Source organism: Carassius auratus, chromosome 1, assembly GCF_003368295.1.
Source record: "Carassius auratus strain Wakin chromosome 1, ASM336829v1, whole genome shotgun sequence".
NCBI classification, from domain to species: domain Eukaryota; kingdom Metazoa; phylum Chordata; class Actinopteri; order Cypriniformes; family Cyprinidae; genus Carassius; species Carassius auratus.
This window is the reverse complement of record NC_039243.1, coordinates 13,161,045-13,177,449: the sequence shown is the minus strand read 5'-3', so window position 1 is coordinate 13,177,449 and position 16,405 is coordinate 13,161,045. Positions and strand designations below refer to the sequence as shown.

The 16,405-nt window shown below is 34.6% G+C and overlaps 1 protein-coding gene across 1 annotated transcript in view; it reads right to left on the bottom strand.

The window, feature by feature from the left end:
• The window catches only part of LOC113109067 (cilia- and flagella-associated protein 58-like), a 47,193-nt gene extending 33,535 nt beyond the window's left edge, over positions 1-13,658 (bottom strand). The window contains exons 1-9 of the mRNA XM_026272605.1: positions 13,521-13,658; positions 12,073-12,333; positions 11,744-11,892; positions 11,471-11,627; positions 10,622-10,816; positions 10,162-10,299; positions 8,280-8,439; positions 4,331-4,413; positions 3,042-3,233 (exon numbers count right to left, since the gene is read on the bottom strand). Of these exons, the coding sequence (XP_026128390.1) occupies positions 3,042-3,233; positions 4,331-4,413; positions 8,280-8,439; positions 10,162-10,299; positions 10,622-10,816; positions 11,471-11,627; positions 11,744-11,892; positions 12,073-12,333; positions 13,521-13,526 (1,341 nt within the window). The 5' untranslated portion in view covers positions 13,527-13,658. The remainder of the gene's footprint in view (positions 1-3,041; positions 3,234-4,330; positions 4,414-8,279; positions 8,440-10,161; positions 10,300-10,621; positions 10,817-11,470; positions 11,628-11,743; positions 11,893-12,072; positions 12,334-13,520) is intronic.
• Between the last annotated feature and the right edge of the window lie 2,747 nt (positions 13,659-16,405).

The following is a 16,405-nucleotide window of genomic DNA, read 5'->3' as shown; positions in this document are numbered from 1 at the left end:
TGCAAATGTTTATGTTTAATATCACTCTGTTTTCATGGATTGACTCAAAATCTTCTGGGCCAAGAACTGAGAAGAAAGATGGCATACCAGCTGAATGGGATGCTAACGAATAGCTTTCTTCAGGCATTATAAACCTACTCTTTTGAAGTATGTTTCTTATTTTAAATCAGAAGAATGTTTATTCTCTGCATAGTACTAGCAAGCTACAGTGTGGAGTCAGATCTTTCAAGAGGAAATCTCAAAACCATTAGCTAAGAGCTTTTTCAACACGAGGCCTTGCTAATGCTTGCGGCTGCGCATTATTTACCTGGAATTAGATTATTAACTTTTCAAATAAAACCCTCTGAAAGAAAGCAAATGTTAGCAATGCTGAATAAATGAAAGCAATGTTGTGTCTCAAATAGCCTCTGGTTCCTAGGAAACTGTGATAGCTGTTCCAAAATAAACCCCTTCTGCAGCACAACCGCCATGGAGCTGAAAACTGAAGTGTTTGTGTGTGTGAGACGAGAGTAATGGATGAATCTCTAGTTAGAAACAGCATGTCTGTTTTACTGTGGACTATGGATGGACGGACAGACAGACAGATATATAGATAAGTCTGGAACATGTAAACAGACAAGAGTTTTGATTATTTTACTGCATGAAACTGGCAATATTTTACAGTATAGATCTTCAAAGGATGATGCAGCTAGCTTACACAGAAATAGGAAGACTATTATGTGGAATATATTATGTCTAGTCCTATCTGTCTGAGACAGAAAGAGAGTTAGAGGATGTGCCTGGAGCTGAATATAAACCTGAAAACAACAATAACAACAAAGAAAGAAAGAAAGAAAGAAAGAAAGAAAGAAAGAAAGAAAGAAAGAAAGAAAGAAAGAAAGAAAGAAAGAAAGAAAGAAAGAAAGAAAGAAAGAAAGAAAATTAAATGGCTTACTAATTGTCTCTATCTGGCCAATCAGTCATCTTAAAAATACTTTGTTTATGTTTATTTCCAAAAATACATTAATTAAATTAAATGAATGAATGACATGTTAATTGAGAACAGCAGGTGACACGTTAACCGAACTGTAATTTTCTCATGTTACAAGATCTCTTATAAAAGTATGGAAGGATATTCCGAGCTATTTTCAAAAGGAATTAAAATTTTTATTTTCAATTGCATTTTCCATATGTGGATGCATAAACTGTAACATAATCTAAACACAACTGCAAATCTTGTCCATTGTGGCTCCTGCCGATTGCAGAGGATAGTCACTTAATATGGGGTAAAAATTACGGAATTACTAATTATGTAAGCTGCCAGAATATAATGAGACCTGTGTTGTATGATCAGTTCATTCACACACATCTAGCGGATTACCAGCTGTCTTTAGTGGTGCCTTTACCAATTACCTCCACTGTTAAAAGCATTTGGCACAATAATCTGTGAGTGATGTCATTTCCCAATACAAACACCCCATAGTATAGCCCCGCCCCCGACACTGGTTGACAGGTTTCTGTGTAAGGCATCGGAAATTCTAATGCTAAAGGAATTGCGATTCCATCTGAGTTTTGGTAGGCTACATGTGTGACAGAGAGATGTGAAAAACCAATTTTGCTTTTTAAATATGACAGGCTCATGACTCGTAAAACATGGGAAATATAGTTGCAAATTAACTTTGCTTTTCCATTTGAAATTTGGCAGTCACTGTGCATTCGCGATTGTGTTTGGAATATGTCACAATTTATGCTTCCACATAGAAAACACAATCGAAAATACAATTTGCAATTCCTATTGAAAATAGCCTGGAATATCCTTTCATATAAAAAATCATGGTGAGATAATTCATTTACAGGAATAGTTCACCCTAAAATAATAATCCTGTCATTACTCACCCATATGACATTTCATCAGTGGAAAACAAAAGTTAAGGTAGAATAGGCATGCTGCCTTTTTTTCAATACAATGACAGAGTTCAGTAAATTATAAAATAATTAAAATTTTAGCTTGACTGGCCCTTTAAGAAATCTAGATTATTGATATAAAGTTGAAATACCATCATGTAATTACAACAAGATGAGCATCAGACTTAGTCAGACTGTTCTCTAATTATGTTGTTCACAGCACGCTTGATTTAACTTGATAGTTGCCCATTATACATAAGCAAGTCTGCCCATAAGTGCCAAACAGTTACTGCATTGAAGTGTGTATAGAGTGGCACACACACAAACATACTGTTGTGATAGCAACAGTATTATAAAGTCATCAGTAACTCACACAAGCATGAAGTACTACAGAGTGAAGAAATGCCTTCAGGGATTACAAGACAAAAACCAAGAGACTCTCAGCTTTCAACAACTCTTAGAAAGTAAAACATAACAAGAGAAAGAAATGTGAGGAGATTTGGAATATTTTTCTCTCTTAGGCCTAAAACATACTTTATGCTAGTACGATTGTAAATACATCAAGCAACACAAGCTAGATTGAATTTGTGACGTTTTGAAATGGGTTCAAATTCAATACACATCTCAATCAAGTGTTGCATTCCCAGTACTACCACAAGGGGCGCTGTCTTACAGTCAATGTCCTGATGATAGATAGATAGATAGATAGATAGATAGATAGATAGATAGATAGATAGATAGATAGATAGATAGATAGATAGATAGATAGATAGATAGATAGATAGATAGATAGATAGATAGATAGATAGATAGATAGAATCATTATACTTTAAAATGCCATGTTTCATTCATTTTGTTTCTTGCTGCTTCTTTGTAATTATTTGTAATTATCTTTAAATTAATAGTCATTTTGTAGGTCTTTCCTGTGTCCTCAATTTCACTTTCTATCCTCTTTTAAAGTTATTTAGTTGATTTGTCTCATTTTAAATTATTACATTCTGTTTCGATAAAAAGAAAAATACAGAAACCATTATGATAACATAAAAATTCAAAATGTGGTTAAAAAATGAACAAAATTAACTTCAAGGTGACATTCTCGATCACTCACTGAGCAGTGTTTGTGTGTGTGTGTGTGTGTGTGTGTGTGTCTGCTGTACCTTCTTGGTGAGCTCACTGGCATCGTTTATGTAGCGATCCCTCTCTTTCTCCAGCTGGTAGATGATCTTCCTCTGTTTCTGGGCTTCGTCCCTGTAGTTTAAAATCTCCTGTTCCAGACTCTTCTTTGACTGTTCGTGTAGCTTAACAATAGTCTGCTGTTTGTCCGTTTCATTGGCCGCCTTGATCATATTCTGGAACAAAAACGTGCACACAGACACAAGAGGTTACACTAAAGATCAATTTGTAAATATACTTAGCAAGAAAATAGACCAAAAAAAAAAAACAAGTTTGAGAATAGGATGGTTTAATTCTGTGAGGTCTTGATGTTCAGTAGATCAAAGGAATGACTCTCCAAGGCAAGATGATATCAAAAGTCATGTTTGTACGCTACAGTGTGTGTGTTTGTGAGACAGAGTGTCTCCTCTGGATTAAATATGAATATAATGTTTTTTTCATATGCACAATAGCAATGCAATATTCAGCATGTCAGCAGAAACATCGTGCACCTTCTCTTGTTTTCTGAAATCCATCTGTGCATCATAACAGCGTGGGGAAGCTATGAGAACTCTGAAAAACCAGAACCGCTGCAGAAAATTAGCCTTTAGGATAAAATATAATAAAGACTCAACGTTTAGTACCAGGAGATCAAACTAAAAGAGCTAAAACAACGTTGTAGGTTTTTTTTGGTGTATGATGCATTTGATTAATTATATGATAAACTATTTAATTAATCAAATAATCTTAAACAAACAGTCATTTTAGGGGCTTTTTAATATGTGTGATTAATTTGATTAATTATCTGAGATATTATTTAATTACTGAAACAATAATCTAAGTAAATAAAGGTTTTAATGGCTTCTTGTGTGTGTGGTTCATTTGATTGATTATTTGATATATCATTTAAATAAATAAATGTTTTAGGGGCTTTATATACAAATAATAATATTTTATTTAATTAATTACATAAACTAGATAAATAAATCTATTTTAAACCGTTTTTTATGAGGGTGATTTATTTTAATATTTATTTAATACTTAATTTATTAAACACAAATGATAATCTAAATAAATACAGTTATATTAATAAGCTAACAAATATATAATCAACTGACAGCCCTAGAAGGACATGGTTTTGTCCCTTTATTTTATTCCTTCCAAATGTATTTCTTTGGGGTGGTTTCATTACATTTTGTAACGTTTCGTTCGATTTTGTACATTTTGTCTGAGGTTGTTTTCAAGACTTTTTTTAGAAAAACATTAGTAGTAAATTAGAAACGTATCCGCACACCTTATTCAGGATGTCCCTCTCCCGCATCAGTTCATCTATAGCCTTCTTGTCCGTATCCATCTGCTTTTTTGCTATCTCCATTTCTAAGAAAAACAGAGAAATAAAGCACTTTATTATTATACTTCATTATTTTTTCAAAGCCAGCAGGACACGGCGCTAATTGTTACTTTTCTTTTTGAAAGGCTTTGTGCTAATAGGGTTGTTTTCAGAAGCACTTTCCACATTCTGTCAAGGACCAATGTAAAATAATTACACAATTCAAAAAGCCCATTATATGGCTGCAGACATAAGGAGGTAGAAAAGAGAACCGGGACATGGAAAGACTGAAGGAAAGAATGGGAAGGAGTGAAAAAGGGGAAAGGAATGGTGACGTGTCTTGGCTCTCAGTGAGCAGGCATGCATGAGTGGACGTTGCGGGGCTGCGCTCTCATGTGAAATGGCCATTCCATGTTCTGTCCTCCGATGACCCTGCCACCTCTTCTCCTTGGACGGCCAGCTCACCGACCCCACTGTCACAGCCCATCTCATCAATCACCCAGCCAACTCTGATTAAGATGACAACATCCATCACTGTGGAAACCCCGATTAAAATGACAACAGGGTTCTGGCTCCATCCATCAGCCGTCAAACACCTTCCATTCGAACCGTCCAATCAGAGCCAGGAGACTTTCACTAATATGAGGATTTCTTTATAAAATACTGGCTTGATGACGAGTCTGATTATTTCTCAAACCGCACAGATGGCATCAAGGAGACTGCGATAAATTAAGTGCAAAGTAAGTGCATACATTTTCCATACACAAGAAATACGAAACGTTAGATATATTTCATTGTGTTCTAATTGGATCACAGGACAGCAGAGAGAAACATGCTTAATGCAAATAAAAAAAAATTTAACCATGTAATAGTTTTATCATCTTTTAGTACAGTGTTGAGACATCACTTAAAGTCTAGTATAAGATCTTGAAAGTCTTGAATCAAAGCCAGCTGTAGAACTACTATATAGATTCCAAAACACAGAGCAGGAAACAGTTTCTAGCAACAGAACATTCTGAAACAGCCATTTTAAAATATTACTTGAAAGTTCACACTCACATCAAAGAAGCGCAGAAGTCCGTCTTTTGCTCAGCAATTCTACTAACAACCTGCTCAGACAAAGCTCTCTGGATTACAGGTCAGATAGTCAATAATTGATGAGACTGATGGAAGTGTCCAGCTACATTGGCCTTAGGGTTTCCCTGAGCAATGCAGCTTGTATAGTGTCAAGATAAGACTAAGGTTAAGCACCAGCACTCCACAGACCTCGTCATTTAGAACATGCTTTGATTCAAAGTGACTAACTTTACAGGGACGGTCTCACCGGAGCAACCTAAGTACTATATTTAATGACACAACGCTGATGGATCAACATGCAGCATTCTAGTTAGCAGACCAGATCTTTACCATTACACTATCTAGCACACTGCTTCCAGACACAGCTGAAGCCATTAGGATCCACTACCTCTCCTGAGAAATCTATCTTCACATGCTCAGCTGGGATGGACAGATCATGGGTCTCATCAGGGTAATGGATGCTGGTGTCGGCGAGAGGTCACAGAGGTTGGAAGACGAAAGACTGGGTGAGCACTGGTGTAGAAGTGGGAAAAGTAAGTGATGGAAGACCAGAGACCAATCTGTTCAAGAACAGACTCAGATCATATGTCATTCACTGCAGGTGTGCATCACAGATATTAATACATAAACTACTGTACCACAAGACGAAACCTTTACACTGAATATATTTGAAACATAAAAGCACATGGTGGTTTTCAACCCGTTTCGCTTCACAGCCTAGATTTTACACTGGACATTTTTTTCACATGGCCAGTTATCTACCGTATAAAAGTAACAACAATGTCCATAAGTCAAAGATTTAAATTGATTAAAAATGTAAATTAATATTACCGTATTTTGCATGGGCCATATGTAATAATATATAATATAAAATAAATTAAATTAAAATAAATTCATATATAAAATTACACAACATGCTATGGAATGACTTAAATAATAATATTACATAACTAAATGCATTTAAAGTAGAATAAATTATTAATACATTAAATTTCATTTCATTACCAACACTTCTGTCATTAAATACCTGTGACTATTTTCATAATTAGAATGAGAGTTAATTACTAGCCTGAGTATCATAGCATTTGCAAAAATAAACAATTTTAAAACTGTCAACTTCTCCCAATTTTTATGAAGCTTGCAATACCATACAAGCCTTTCCATAAAATCTGAAATGTCTAAATTTCTCTGAAACAGAAAGTTATTACAATAATCAAACATACTTTACTATTGTCTATAATCATTTAGTGCCAGAAGTATGATTCTTTTTAATGAATCCGATTGTTCTACATGATTCATATTGAGGAAAGTTTTATAAAAATTAATTTTCAAATTGTATTAATATTTGTCCAAATTAAAGTTGTCACACTAATTGAATTTGTTATTGTTTTATGTGCAGGTAAATACAGCTCTTATTAATATATATATATATATATATATATATATATATATATATATATATATATATATATATATATAAACACACACCATCTGATAGTTACATATTTAAAAATATAATAATAATAATTTGCCCTTTAACAGCTTTGATGTAGTACTTTAAATACTACTACTTTAAATAATAAGAAGCTTGCGCCTGGTAAACAACAGTTATCTAACCAAAAACCTGCCCTCTAGATTTTCAGACCAGCGGGAAAGAACAGAAGGTGAACAGGATAGTATTTACCAGTGGAAATTAAAACCAGAGATGTGGAGAGCAGGGTAAAGAAAAAAAATCAATTAGATGTATTCATTGTTTGATTCTAATTACTCTCAGCTCTGTCTTCCTTCAAAACTTATTACCTCAGTTTAAAAAAAAAAAAAAGAAAGAGAACAAAGAAAGGAAGATGAGGGCTTTTGAACAGATGTGGAAAACAGAAGTCTTAACTCAAGTCCTCTTTAAATTTTTAGTCAAGGTTTCTTTCCCTGAAAACATCATAATTTAGTTTCAAATTGTCCATTTTTGCATACCGTATTTTCCGGACTATAAGTCGCACTTTTTTTCATAGTTTGGCTGGTCCTGCGACTTATAGTCAGGTGCGACTTATTTATCAAAATTAATTTGACATGAACCGAGAGAAATGAACCAAGAGAAAACATTACCGTCTACAGCCGCCAGAGGGCGCTCTATGCTGCCAGAGATGCTGCTCAGTTCTCCTGTAGTCTACCAAAGAAAGCATAGAGCGCCCTCTCGTGGCTGTAGACAGTAATGTTTTCTGTTGGTTCTTGGTTCTAAATGAATGCGACTTATAGTCCAGTGTGACTTATAGATGTTTTTTTCCTCATCATGACGTATTTTTGGACTGATGCGACTTATACTCAGGTGCGACTTATAGTCCGAAAAATACGGTACTCTCTTTGTGCAAGCTGTCACAACAGTCACTGCTGCACAAAAATACCAGTAATTCAGAAATCGAAAATTGTGTTCTACATGTGCAGTATTAATCTGTCTCAGTCAAACAGTTGAATAAAGTTTGGAATAATTAAGATTTTTTATGTTTTTGAAAGAAATCTCATGCTCACCAAGGCTGCATTTATTTGATCAAACAAGCAGTAAACGATAAATATTGTGAAATACTAATACAGTTTAAAACAGTTTATTCCTTTGATGGTAAAGCTGCATTTTCCTGAAATAATCTAGGCTGGACAGTACAGTACTAGTACAGTGGTACTAGTACAGATCTGAATAGAGCAGTGGAATTGCAAAGGATTTGATTGAATGTGTAATTATATGAATGTAGAAATTCATTTTACTACAGTGGCATTTCATATTCATACATATTTAAATAACACTTTTATGCTGTAGAGTTCAACTGTGGGGAAGTGTGTGTTTTCTTGCCTCTCTCCAGTCCAGTGATTTGATTCTTGAGTGTTTCTCTCTGGTTGTCCACCTCCACTTTCTGCTCCTCCACCTGTCTGAGTCTCCGCTGCACCCCCTCTCTCATTTTGGTAAGTTTAGCAATCTCCTGTTTCAGCTGGGCTACTTCCTCTTCTTTCATCTGAAGCACACAGGACACACGCCATTACTGTCTGTGTGTGTACATGTGAAGCCCAAACTATTCAGCACTCGTTAAAAACAACCAGGCTTATGCAGAAAAGAAAAAAAAAATCAAATATATACACTCTCGTTCAAAAGTTCGGGGTTGGTAAAATGTTTTAATGTTTTTGAAAGAATAGACTTCTTATGCTCACCAAGCATAAGTAAAAACAGTCATTGTTAAAATAACTTTTTCTATTTTTATTATATGTTAACTGTAATTTATTCCTGTAATTGTTCAGCTGCCATTAGTGGCGCATTCAAAAATAATTATAATATGCTAATTTTGTGCTTGGGAAACATTTTCTATTTTTTATCAATGTTGAACACAGTCCCCATATTTTTGTGGAACCTGAAGTTCAGAAGAACAGCAATTATCTGAATAGAAACATCAATGTAAAACTATTTACTGGCACTTTTTATTAATATAACAAAACCATGTTTGAAAAAAAAATAAATAAATACTGACCTCCATCTTTGAACGGTAGAGTAAATTAAATGTACTGTATAATTTTTGCATGCCATTTAAACACTTATGCTTCTGTGGGCTTGGAGTGCATATTGTTTGGAATATGTGTTTATATCAGCACTGTGAATTGAATAACTGACTTATTGACTAATATAAATGCATATAGATACACAAGAAGATAACTGCTGGAGAATAAGCTGAACACATGTACATGTATAATAAGCAAGAGGGATCTAGGATGCTGAAACTGTGCCCCCTTGTGGCCAACATGAGGTTTGCGCTCATTACTCATTCACACTGACTCAGAGGGAGAGCTGGGAGTGCCAACACTACCAAGTAAATGAGAAATGGGAATCTAGTGATGTGCAGGTTGACTTTGCCTAACAATACAGCTTAAGCTTATCCTGCAGAGAGGTGCATTCATCCCACTGATCTCCCACCAGACTCGAGCCACTACAATACAATGCAGAACAAAGAGAATACAGGGCATTTCATTTAATGTAACATTTGCTGTTTTAACCCCCACTGTGACTCAGTTGGGAGCCTGACGGAAGTTTCGAGCAGAAAAGATCCATCACTAGTCTGACAGGAGAGGAAGAGGGATGGAAACCTTCATCCTCTAGAGCTCTAATTATATAAGAGTGAGAAATGTTTGTCCAATGTTAAGAGGGCAGCTCCATAAATCTGTAGATTTGAGTATGTGCACCTACAGTTTGATGCCTAGAAATGTCTGCCAAGCACTGTATGCATCATTCTGTATTGCTCTCTAGTAATGAGGTGAAGTTCTGTAAGCATACTGTAAGGACAAAATTGTCCCCAGACTTTAGTTCAATTAGTTCAAACCTCCTTTTGAGGAAATCCTGGCCTCAAATGTAAAATGCAAAACATATACACAAGTATATGTAATTAAAATTAAAAATGACCAACATTATTTGGAACCAATCAGTGATCGCCACTAGAAAAACTAGATGAATAAATTCTAAATAACGCTGTAATGAAAATCTCAAATGGCGAAATCTCATTTTGAGGCATCTTCATTTGAAAAACGAACAACTGAATAAATTAAATATATATTTTTTTCTTATTTAAAAAAAAAAAATGTTTATAGAGGTTGGTTTATAGTGCTTAATAATTAGTCCATAGGTTGTCCTCATTTAGTTAACTAATTAAAGATTGTGTGTGTGTGTGTGTGTGTGTGTGTGTGTGTGTGTGTACCTTCAGGTCCAAAGCTCGCTGTTGGTTCTGTTGGGAGAACTGCTCTAGGCTAATGCCATTTTGTTCATTATCCTGCTGGAGTTTAGAGTTGCGATGTTGGAGTTGTTCCATTTCTTTGCTGGTTTTCTCATTTATAAGCTGTCAGAAAGAACACAAATTACTTTCGCAAGTTCTGCATGCATGTATACGTTTGTTCCCAACCTATATGCTGTGTGATAAAATAGTAGAAAAATGTCTTCAGATATTAGCTAAATCTCACAAACTGTTCCTCTAGATAGATTCTCAAATGGAAATGCTGTTCATAAAGTTGAAAAATGTAGAAACATACAACTTTTGTAACGTTTACATGTCCTAGTTATTGTTTAATAAAGTTTTCTTCAACGATTTTGGCAGTTAAAATGAAGTAAGAGTGACTTTATGTCACTCCCTCTCCCACTGACCCTAGACCAGAGTTTCGTACTTTGTGTTCCTGGAGCTGTTGTTCCAGTTTCTGCTGATCATCTTGCAAGCGCTGGCTATGCTGAGTCAGAGATTTAATCTCTGAATGTTTGGACTCCAGGTCAGTTTGAAGCTGCTTCACTTCCTTTTCCAACTTCTCTTTCCTCCTGGTTTCCCGGTGAATCTCATTCTGACGCACCTGGATGTCCTGCTGGAGCTGTGACAGAGAGACAGTTTTGTTCCAAATGGCATAAATTGCAAATGCCTTCAAAGGGCACTATTTATCTATCTATATATAAATTTATCTATGTTTGTCTGTCTGTGTGACATACTGTTCAGACATCATAAGAATCAGAATTAAAATAATTTTTAAATGGAATACATTCAGAGTTTAAAGTGGTTTGTCAGACCACTTATTGATTTTTTTATACACAGTAAACAATTGAAGATTTATTTTGCCAGGGAGGTGATGGGGAATCAAGTCTGTCCAAATGTACAAGTTTAAGTGCCACATTCACAGGATTTATGTTCCATTTCTCACAGCATATGAAGATCCAAGATAGAAACTGCTAGTTATTCTTAGACGTTTGAAGAGTAACAATCACCACACACCATATTTCAAATATTGATTTGCTGACACAGATGGACATTTGAGGCAAAAATGATTTAATTTATACTAAAACGTTTCCATAGTCTTAAAATCGGGAAAACTGGAGTAAAAAAAAAAACCCAGCTGATATTGATTCCAGTGATAAAATGAGACAATTATATTTTTGATTTAATGTTCTTGCATGTTATATGTACACTGCACCCTCGCATAAAGTTATCACAAGACCCAGTGGTGTCATACACAATGTTTTTTATGTAATACCTGAGCAATTGTGTCCATGGCTTTGTTCTTCTCAGCCTCTATCTCCTGCTGAGCATCAGTGGCTTTAGTGAGGTTCTCCCGCAGAGTCACCACCTCTGACAGCAGATTGTCTCTCTGCTTGGTAAGGTCCTCTTTGATCTTCAACAGATCGCCCATGCTAGACACATTCAAAGAGGTTGATTAACAAGCTTTGTTCCCCATACCCACCAGAACACCTTAAAAAGATCCTCTGAAGGCCAGTGCAATCAAAACATAATGTTGTATATCATTCACCTGTATTCTTGGCCCTCCGAGACTCCAGCTCCTTTTTCAATAAGCTTATTGAGACTGGTTATATCCTCCTTTAGTTTCTGGATCGTTTCTTTTGCCTGCAACTCCTTTGCATGTGACGCTTCAACCATTTTCCAGGCCTTGTCAATTTCCTAAGCGACAGTAAAATAAACAGATAATTTGCTAAGGCAAACGATGTGGAAACAGCTCTAAATTAGGTCTAATGTTCTAGCATATAAGAGGACATCATGCAGAGGTCATCGTGTTTATTTTTGAAGACACAAATGAGCACAATGTCCATTTTAGAGTGCGGTCATTTCAGGCTAATCTACCATTTTAAGGGAGGTGATTGTGGCTTGATCTTCATCCGCTAGTTTCATGGCTGTGGACACTTTGACGGTGTTGGACATTATCTCTGCGTTCAGCTCCCTGCATTTGGACATCAGTCTCTTTTCATTCTCGTGGGACTTGCGCAGGGCTTTGGCGATCTTCTCATATTCCACATGAAACTTCTCTAATTTGTCGTCTCCTGATAACTCGTTTAAAACCTCCTCTATGTCCTTTTCCATGGTTTCAAATGCGCTGTCCTCAGTCTGAAAATCAGAACATGTAAAAGATATTAGAAGATGTTGTCTGATAACTTCGGAACTATGCTGAAAGTGTGCATGTTGAAGAGAGTCTGAAAGAGTTGAAGAGAGTCTGGCAGATTTGTAACAGTTTGCAAGTCTGCAGTAGCACTGCTGATGACATACTGAAATACATGATCAAACACAAAGAACAAAGAGGCAGCAGCAGGTGCTGGTTTTAATACAGCTGTTGGAGAGCTCACAGGCTTCATGGAGAAACCAACACAGAAAAAAAAATGAAAGGAATTATAGACTGATGCTTTGCCTAATCCATCTAAATATTCATTTAATTGATTGTGGCCAATCATTCTTTCAAATCATTACTTCAAATCTCTTAGCAATTAAACATTCACCAAAGATTTTTGGGGTGAAAAGGCCTGAGGTTATTTTTTTTTTTACTTTTATTTATTTTTTGGCAGAAAAAGACATAATTGTCGAAGCAGAAGAACTGTTTCCTGGAACTGACTAAGTCTTATAATTAGTTTTCAATTTGCAATTTCTGCTGTAAAATAAATAAATAAATGATTGTATGCTTGTGTTATTAAAAGGGTACAGCAAATAATGAATGCAGTTCAAGTGGGACACTTTCTGGAAAATTTCCATTGTGTTGTTTTAAATGGCATTACAAACATGTGTACCACTTTATATGTTTTCACAAAGCATAAACAAAGACTATAGAATACTCTTAAAAGGACTCTGGCATAAACCAAGTTGTTAATGTTCACAACAATGTTGACAGTAGTACAAAAACGTACTTTAAAAAATCAATCAAAATGGGAAAGGCTCATAAGAATAGTGTCCATAAAACTGACCCAGTAAAGGTTTTTGTATTTTTATGTGCATTTTATTGTATAGCCTATAAAATATAATAATTTAATTGTATATTTTAGCTATTTTCATCTAGCATGGATAGTAGAACTTTAAAAGCGTGGCTTTCCACTCTACTGTAACAACTCAAAACACTGAAATTCTTCAGTTTAATGCAATAAATATTTAACATATATCACTAGGATCACGGCAAAAATATAGTGATTGAGATGCTAACTTAATTTACATATTAGCATCTCAAACGCTACATTTTAGCTGTCTTTTTCTAAGATCTAGTACTATGTCTCCCCACAGTTCGGCAAAAGTTGCAGATGAACATAAGTTACCTCCATTGTGGTCGTTTGTCGGTCCTCTCTAAAACTCAGCAAAATGTTGTTGTTTTGTATTTAATGAACTGTAACACACATAATAATATCCCTGTTTTGCTTCAACGACACTGTTTTTCGTCACCAGGGATACGCGTCCTCGTTGCCTGGCAACTGCTACCAGCTGAGCACTTTGGTATTGATTGTAACGGAACACAGCGCTCCCAAATACTGTGGAGAGAATATCATACAGAGAGAAGACACCTGACATTAAGAACAATGAGTACATAATGTAAGGTTCATCACAGGTTATATATATATATATATATTCATGCTCCCTGCTTGTTTGTGTGTTGTTCTTTACACTAGGTGGCAGCTTTACACAGTGCAACTTGTAATAAAGAACTGTGAAAAATATTTAGCAACTTTCAGCATCAACAAAATCATCTAAACATATGTATAGTATATATAATATTATGACCCACTGCCTTTTAAAAATGTTCATTTGTCATTAAATTGGCATTCATAATTGCAAAAGAACATTCTGTCATTCTGGAAATGTTTTAATTTATCTGACATCATAATAGTGGATCATTAAACTTCAACATCTAACAGAGTAGAAATCACCTCCTTAATTTATGGATTTTTTTTATTTTTTTTATTTATTATTGAATATGGTAGGGCCTATGCATGGTGCTGGTAAGAACATGTTGTAACTATTTTGCTATACTGTATACCAGCTTAAAGTGATAATAGCATGGATTGTATACCAGCTTAAAGTGATAATAGCATGGATTGAAAAAAAATAAAAAATAAATAAATATATATATATATATATATATATATATATATATATATATATATATATATATATATATATATATATATATATATATATATATATTTATTTTTTATTTTTTTTCAATCCATGCTATTATCACTTTAAGCTGGTATACAGTATAGCAAAATAGTATAAAATATATATATAATAAAACACTGCCTAACTGTATTCATTTATAATTTCCCCCCAAACAAAACTGAGAGTAGAAACTTTATAACCCTTTTCTGGCATTTGTTTATACCTCGAAAGCGCTCTGTATGACACACGTGTTCAGGCACAGATTGGGACAAATCCTCTCTGCCAGTCATCCGAAATCTGCAGCACATGTACTCAGATAAGCAACCTACTGATTACATAACATGGCAATGTTATTATTAATCATTTCATAATTACACTTCACTGCCCCTAGCCATGCTGAATGACGTCAGATGACGTAATGAGAGGTGTGGAAGTTCCTAAAGACCTGTTGAGTCACTTAGATTGTGGCTAGCCTAAATGTGTTCGCATTTTCTAAAATAGTGGAGTTGAAAATTAAACATAATATAAATTTTATTCAAATAGCTTTTTAGTACACTGTAAAAAATAAGTGTAATTTTAACTGTAAAATTTTGTAAAAACGCTACGGAAAAAAAACTGATAATAGGTTAACAGTAAGTTCCCGTACTATATACAGGGAAAAACTGTAAAAGATCTAACAAAGCATTTAATGTAAATTTACAGTAAAATTCTGTTAATTATACAGCTTTTAGAAGTAAAAAAAGAACAAATCAATGTATAATTTACAGTCTAAAACTGTAAACTGATATTCCCAGAATTCCCTGCGTGACACTCCACGTTTGAAAGTATTTTGTTTAAATAATCATGTTTTTAAATAGTTCTTGTTATCAGTTATGTACATTTGAGCTTTATGTTACATCTTCTGTTGCTTAATGAAAGTTTTTTGCATTATTTAAGTATCACGTGTGTTACCATGATGGTGTTTTGTGTTTCCATAAATGTGCACCTTCTATATGTTAATATATACTTCTGCTTGTGGTGAAGCTACTTGTGATGAGCTTTGATACTTCATGTGGCTTTCTCTTATACAGTACCATCTTTATTATTATGGTGGTTGTCAGTATTTTCAAGGTACAAAACAGATTTAATTTTGTGTGTTGTTGAATTTACTGGTTTATATTCACATTTACTTGTTTGTAAATTACAGCTTTATATTGTAAAATTAACAGTTTTTGACGTAAATGTGTTTACAGTTTTCTGTATTTTTACAAAATTATTCTGGCAACCACAGCTGCCAAAAAGTTTTTGTAAAAACAACAAGAATTTTTTTACAGTGTATGACTACAATAAAACATTACAAAAGCTTGGAATAGATGCTAGGCTATATAAATAAGTATGTAAGTAAATTAATTAATTAAATAATAAATTAAATTTGACTTAAACTAGCCGATATAACATTAATATTGATCATTTGTTTCTAATTTTAGACATATTCCATACAGACTTAACTCAAATGCCTAGCTTAAAAAATTACAACACTGAAATATGTAACTTAGAGTGACTTTTAAGACGTGTTTTGGCTGTTATGTTCGTATTTTCCTGAAGTGATATTGAGTCACTGACGCTGATAAAAATAAGACATTGTCATCAGTTCGTGAGTCGGCACCTGAGCTGTTGAAGTCTGATCTTGCCGCAAATATTCAGAAGTTTTGATTGGTTTGCTTCTCTAAACGAAAGCATCCCGTAGAATCCAAACTGTATAAGTGAGTGGACTATATAGTTATGAGGACACATTATGCTGATGGTTGAGCCAGTATATTTGATCTAATCTAAAGTAGATGCATGCGCGACAGATGCGCGTTAAACCCCCGACAACGGCGTGCGTCAAAAACTCACCAAAGCAGGATAACAAAACATATATCCGAGGCAAGAAATTTAGCAAATCAAATCGTTTTTGAGCTGACCTACTTAAAATTTCCGGTTTATTCAGATTTCGTTCATTGCAAACCCCCCTCGGTGCCTTTTTCTTCTTTTTTTTTTTTTTTTTTTTTGTGCGTTTTCCCAAAAC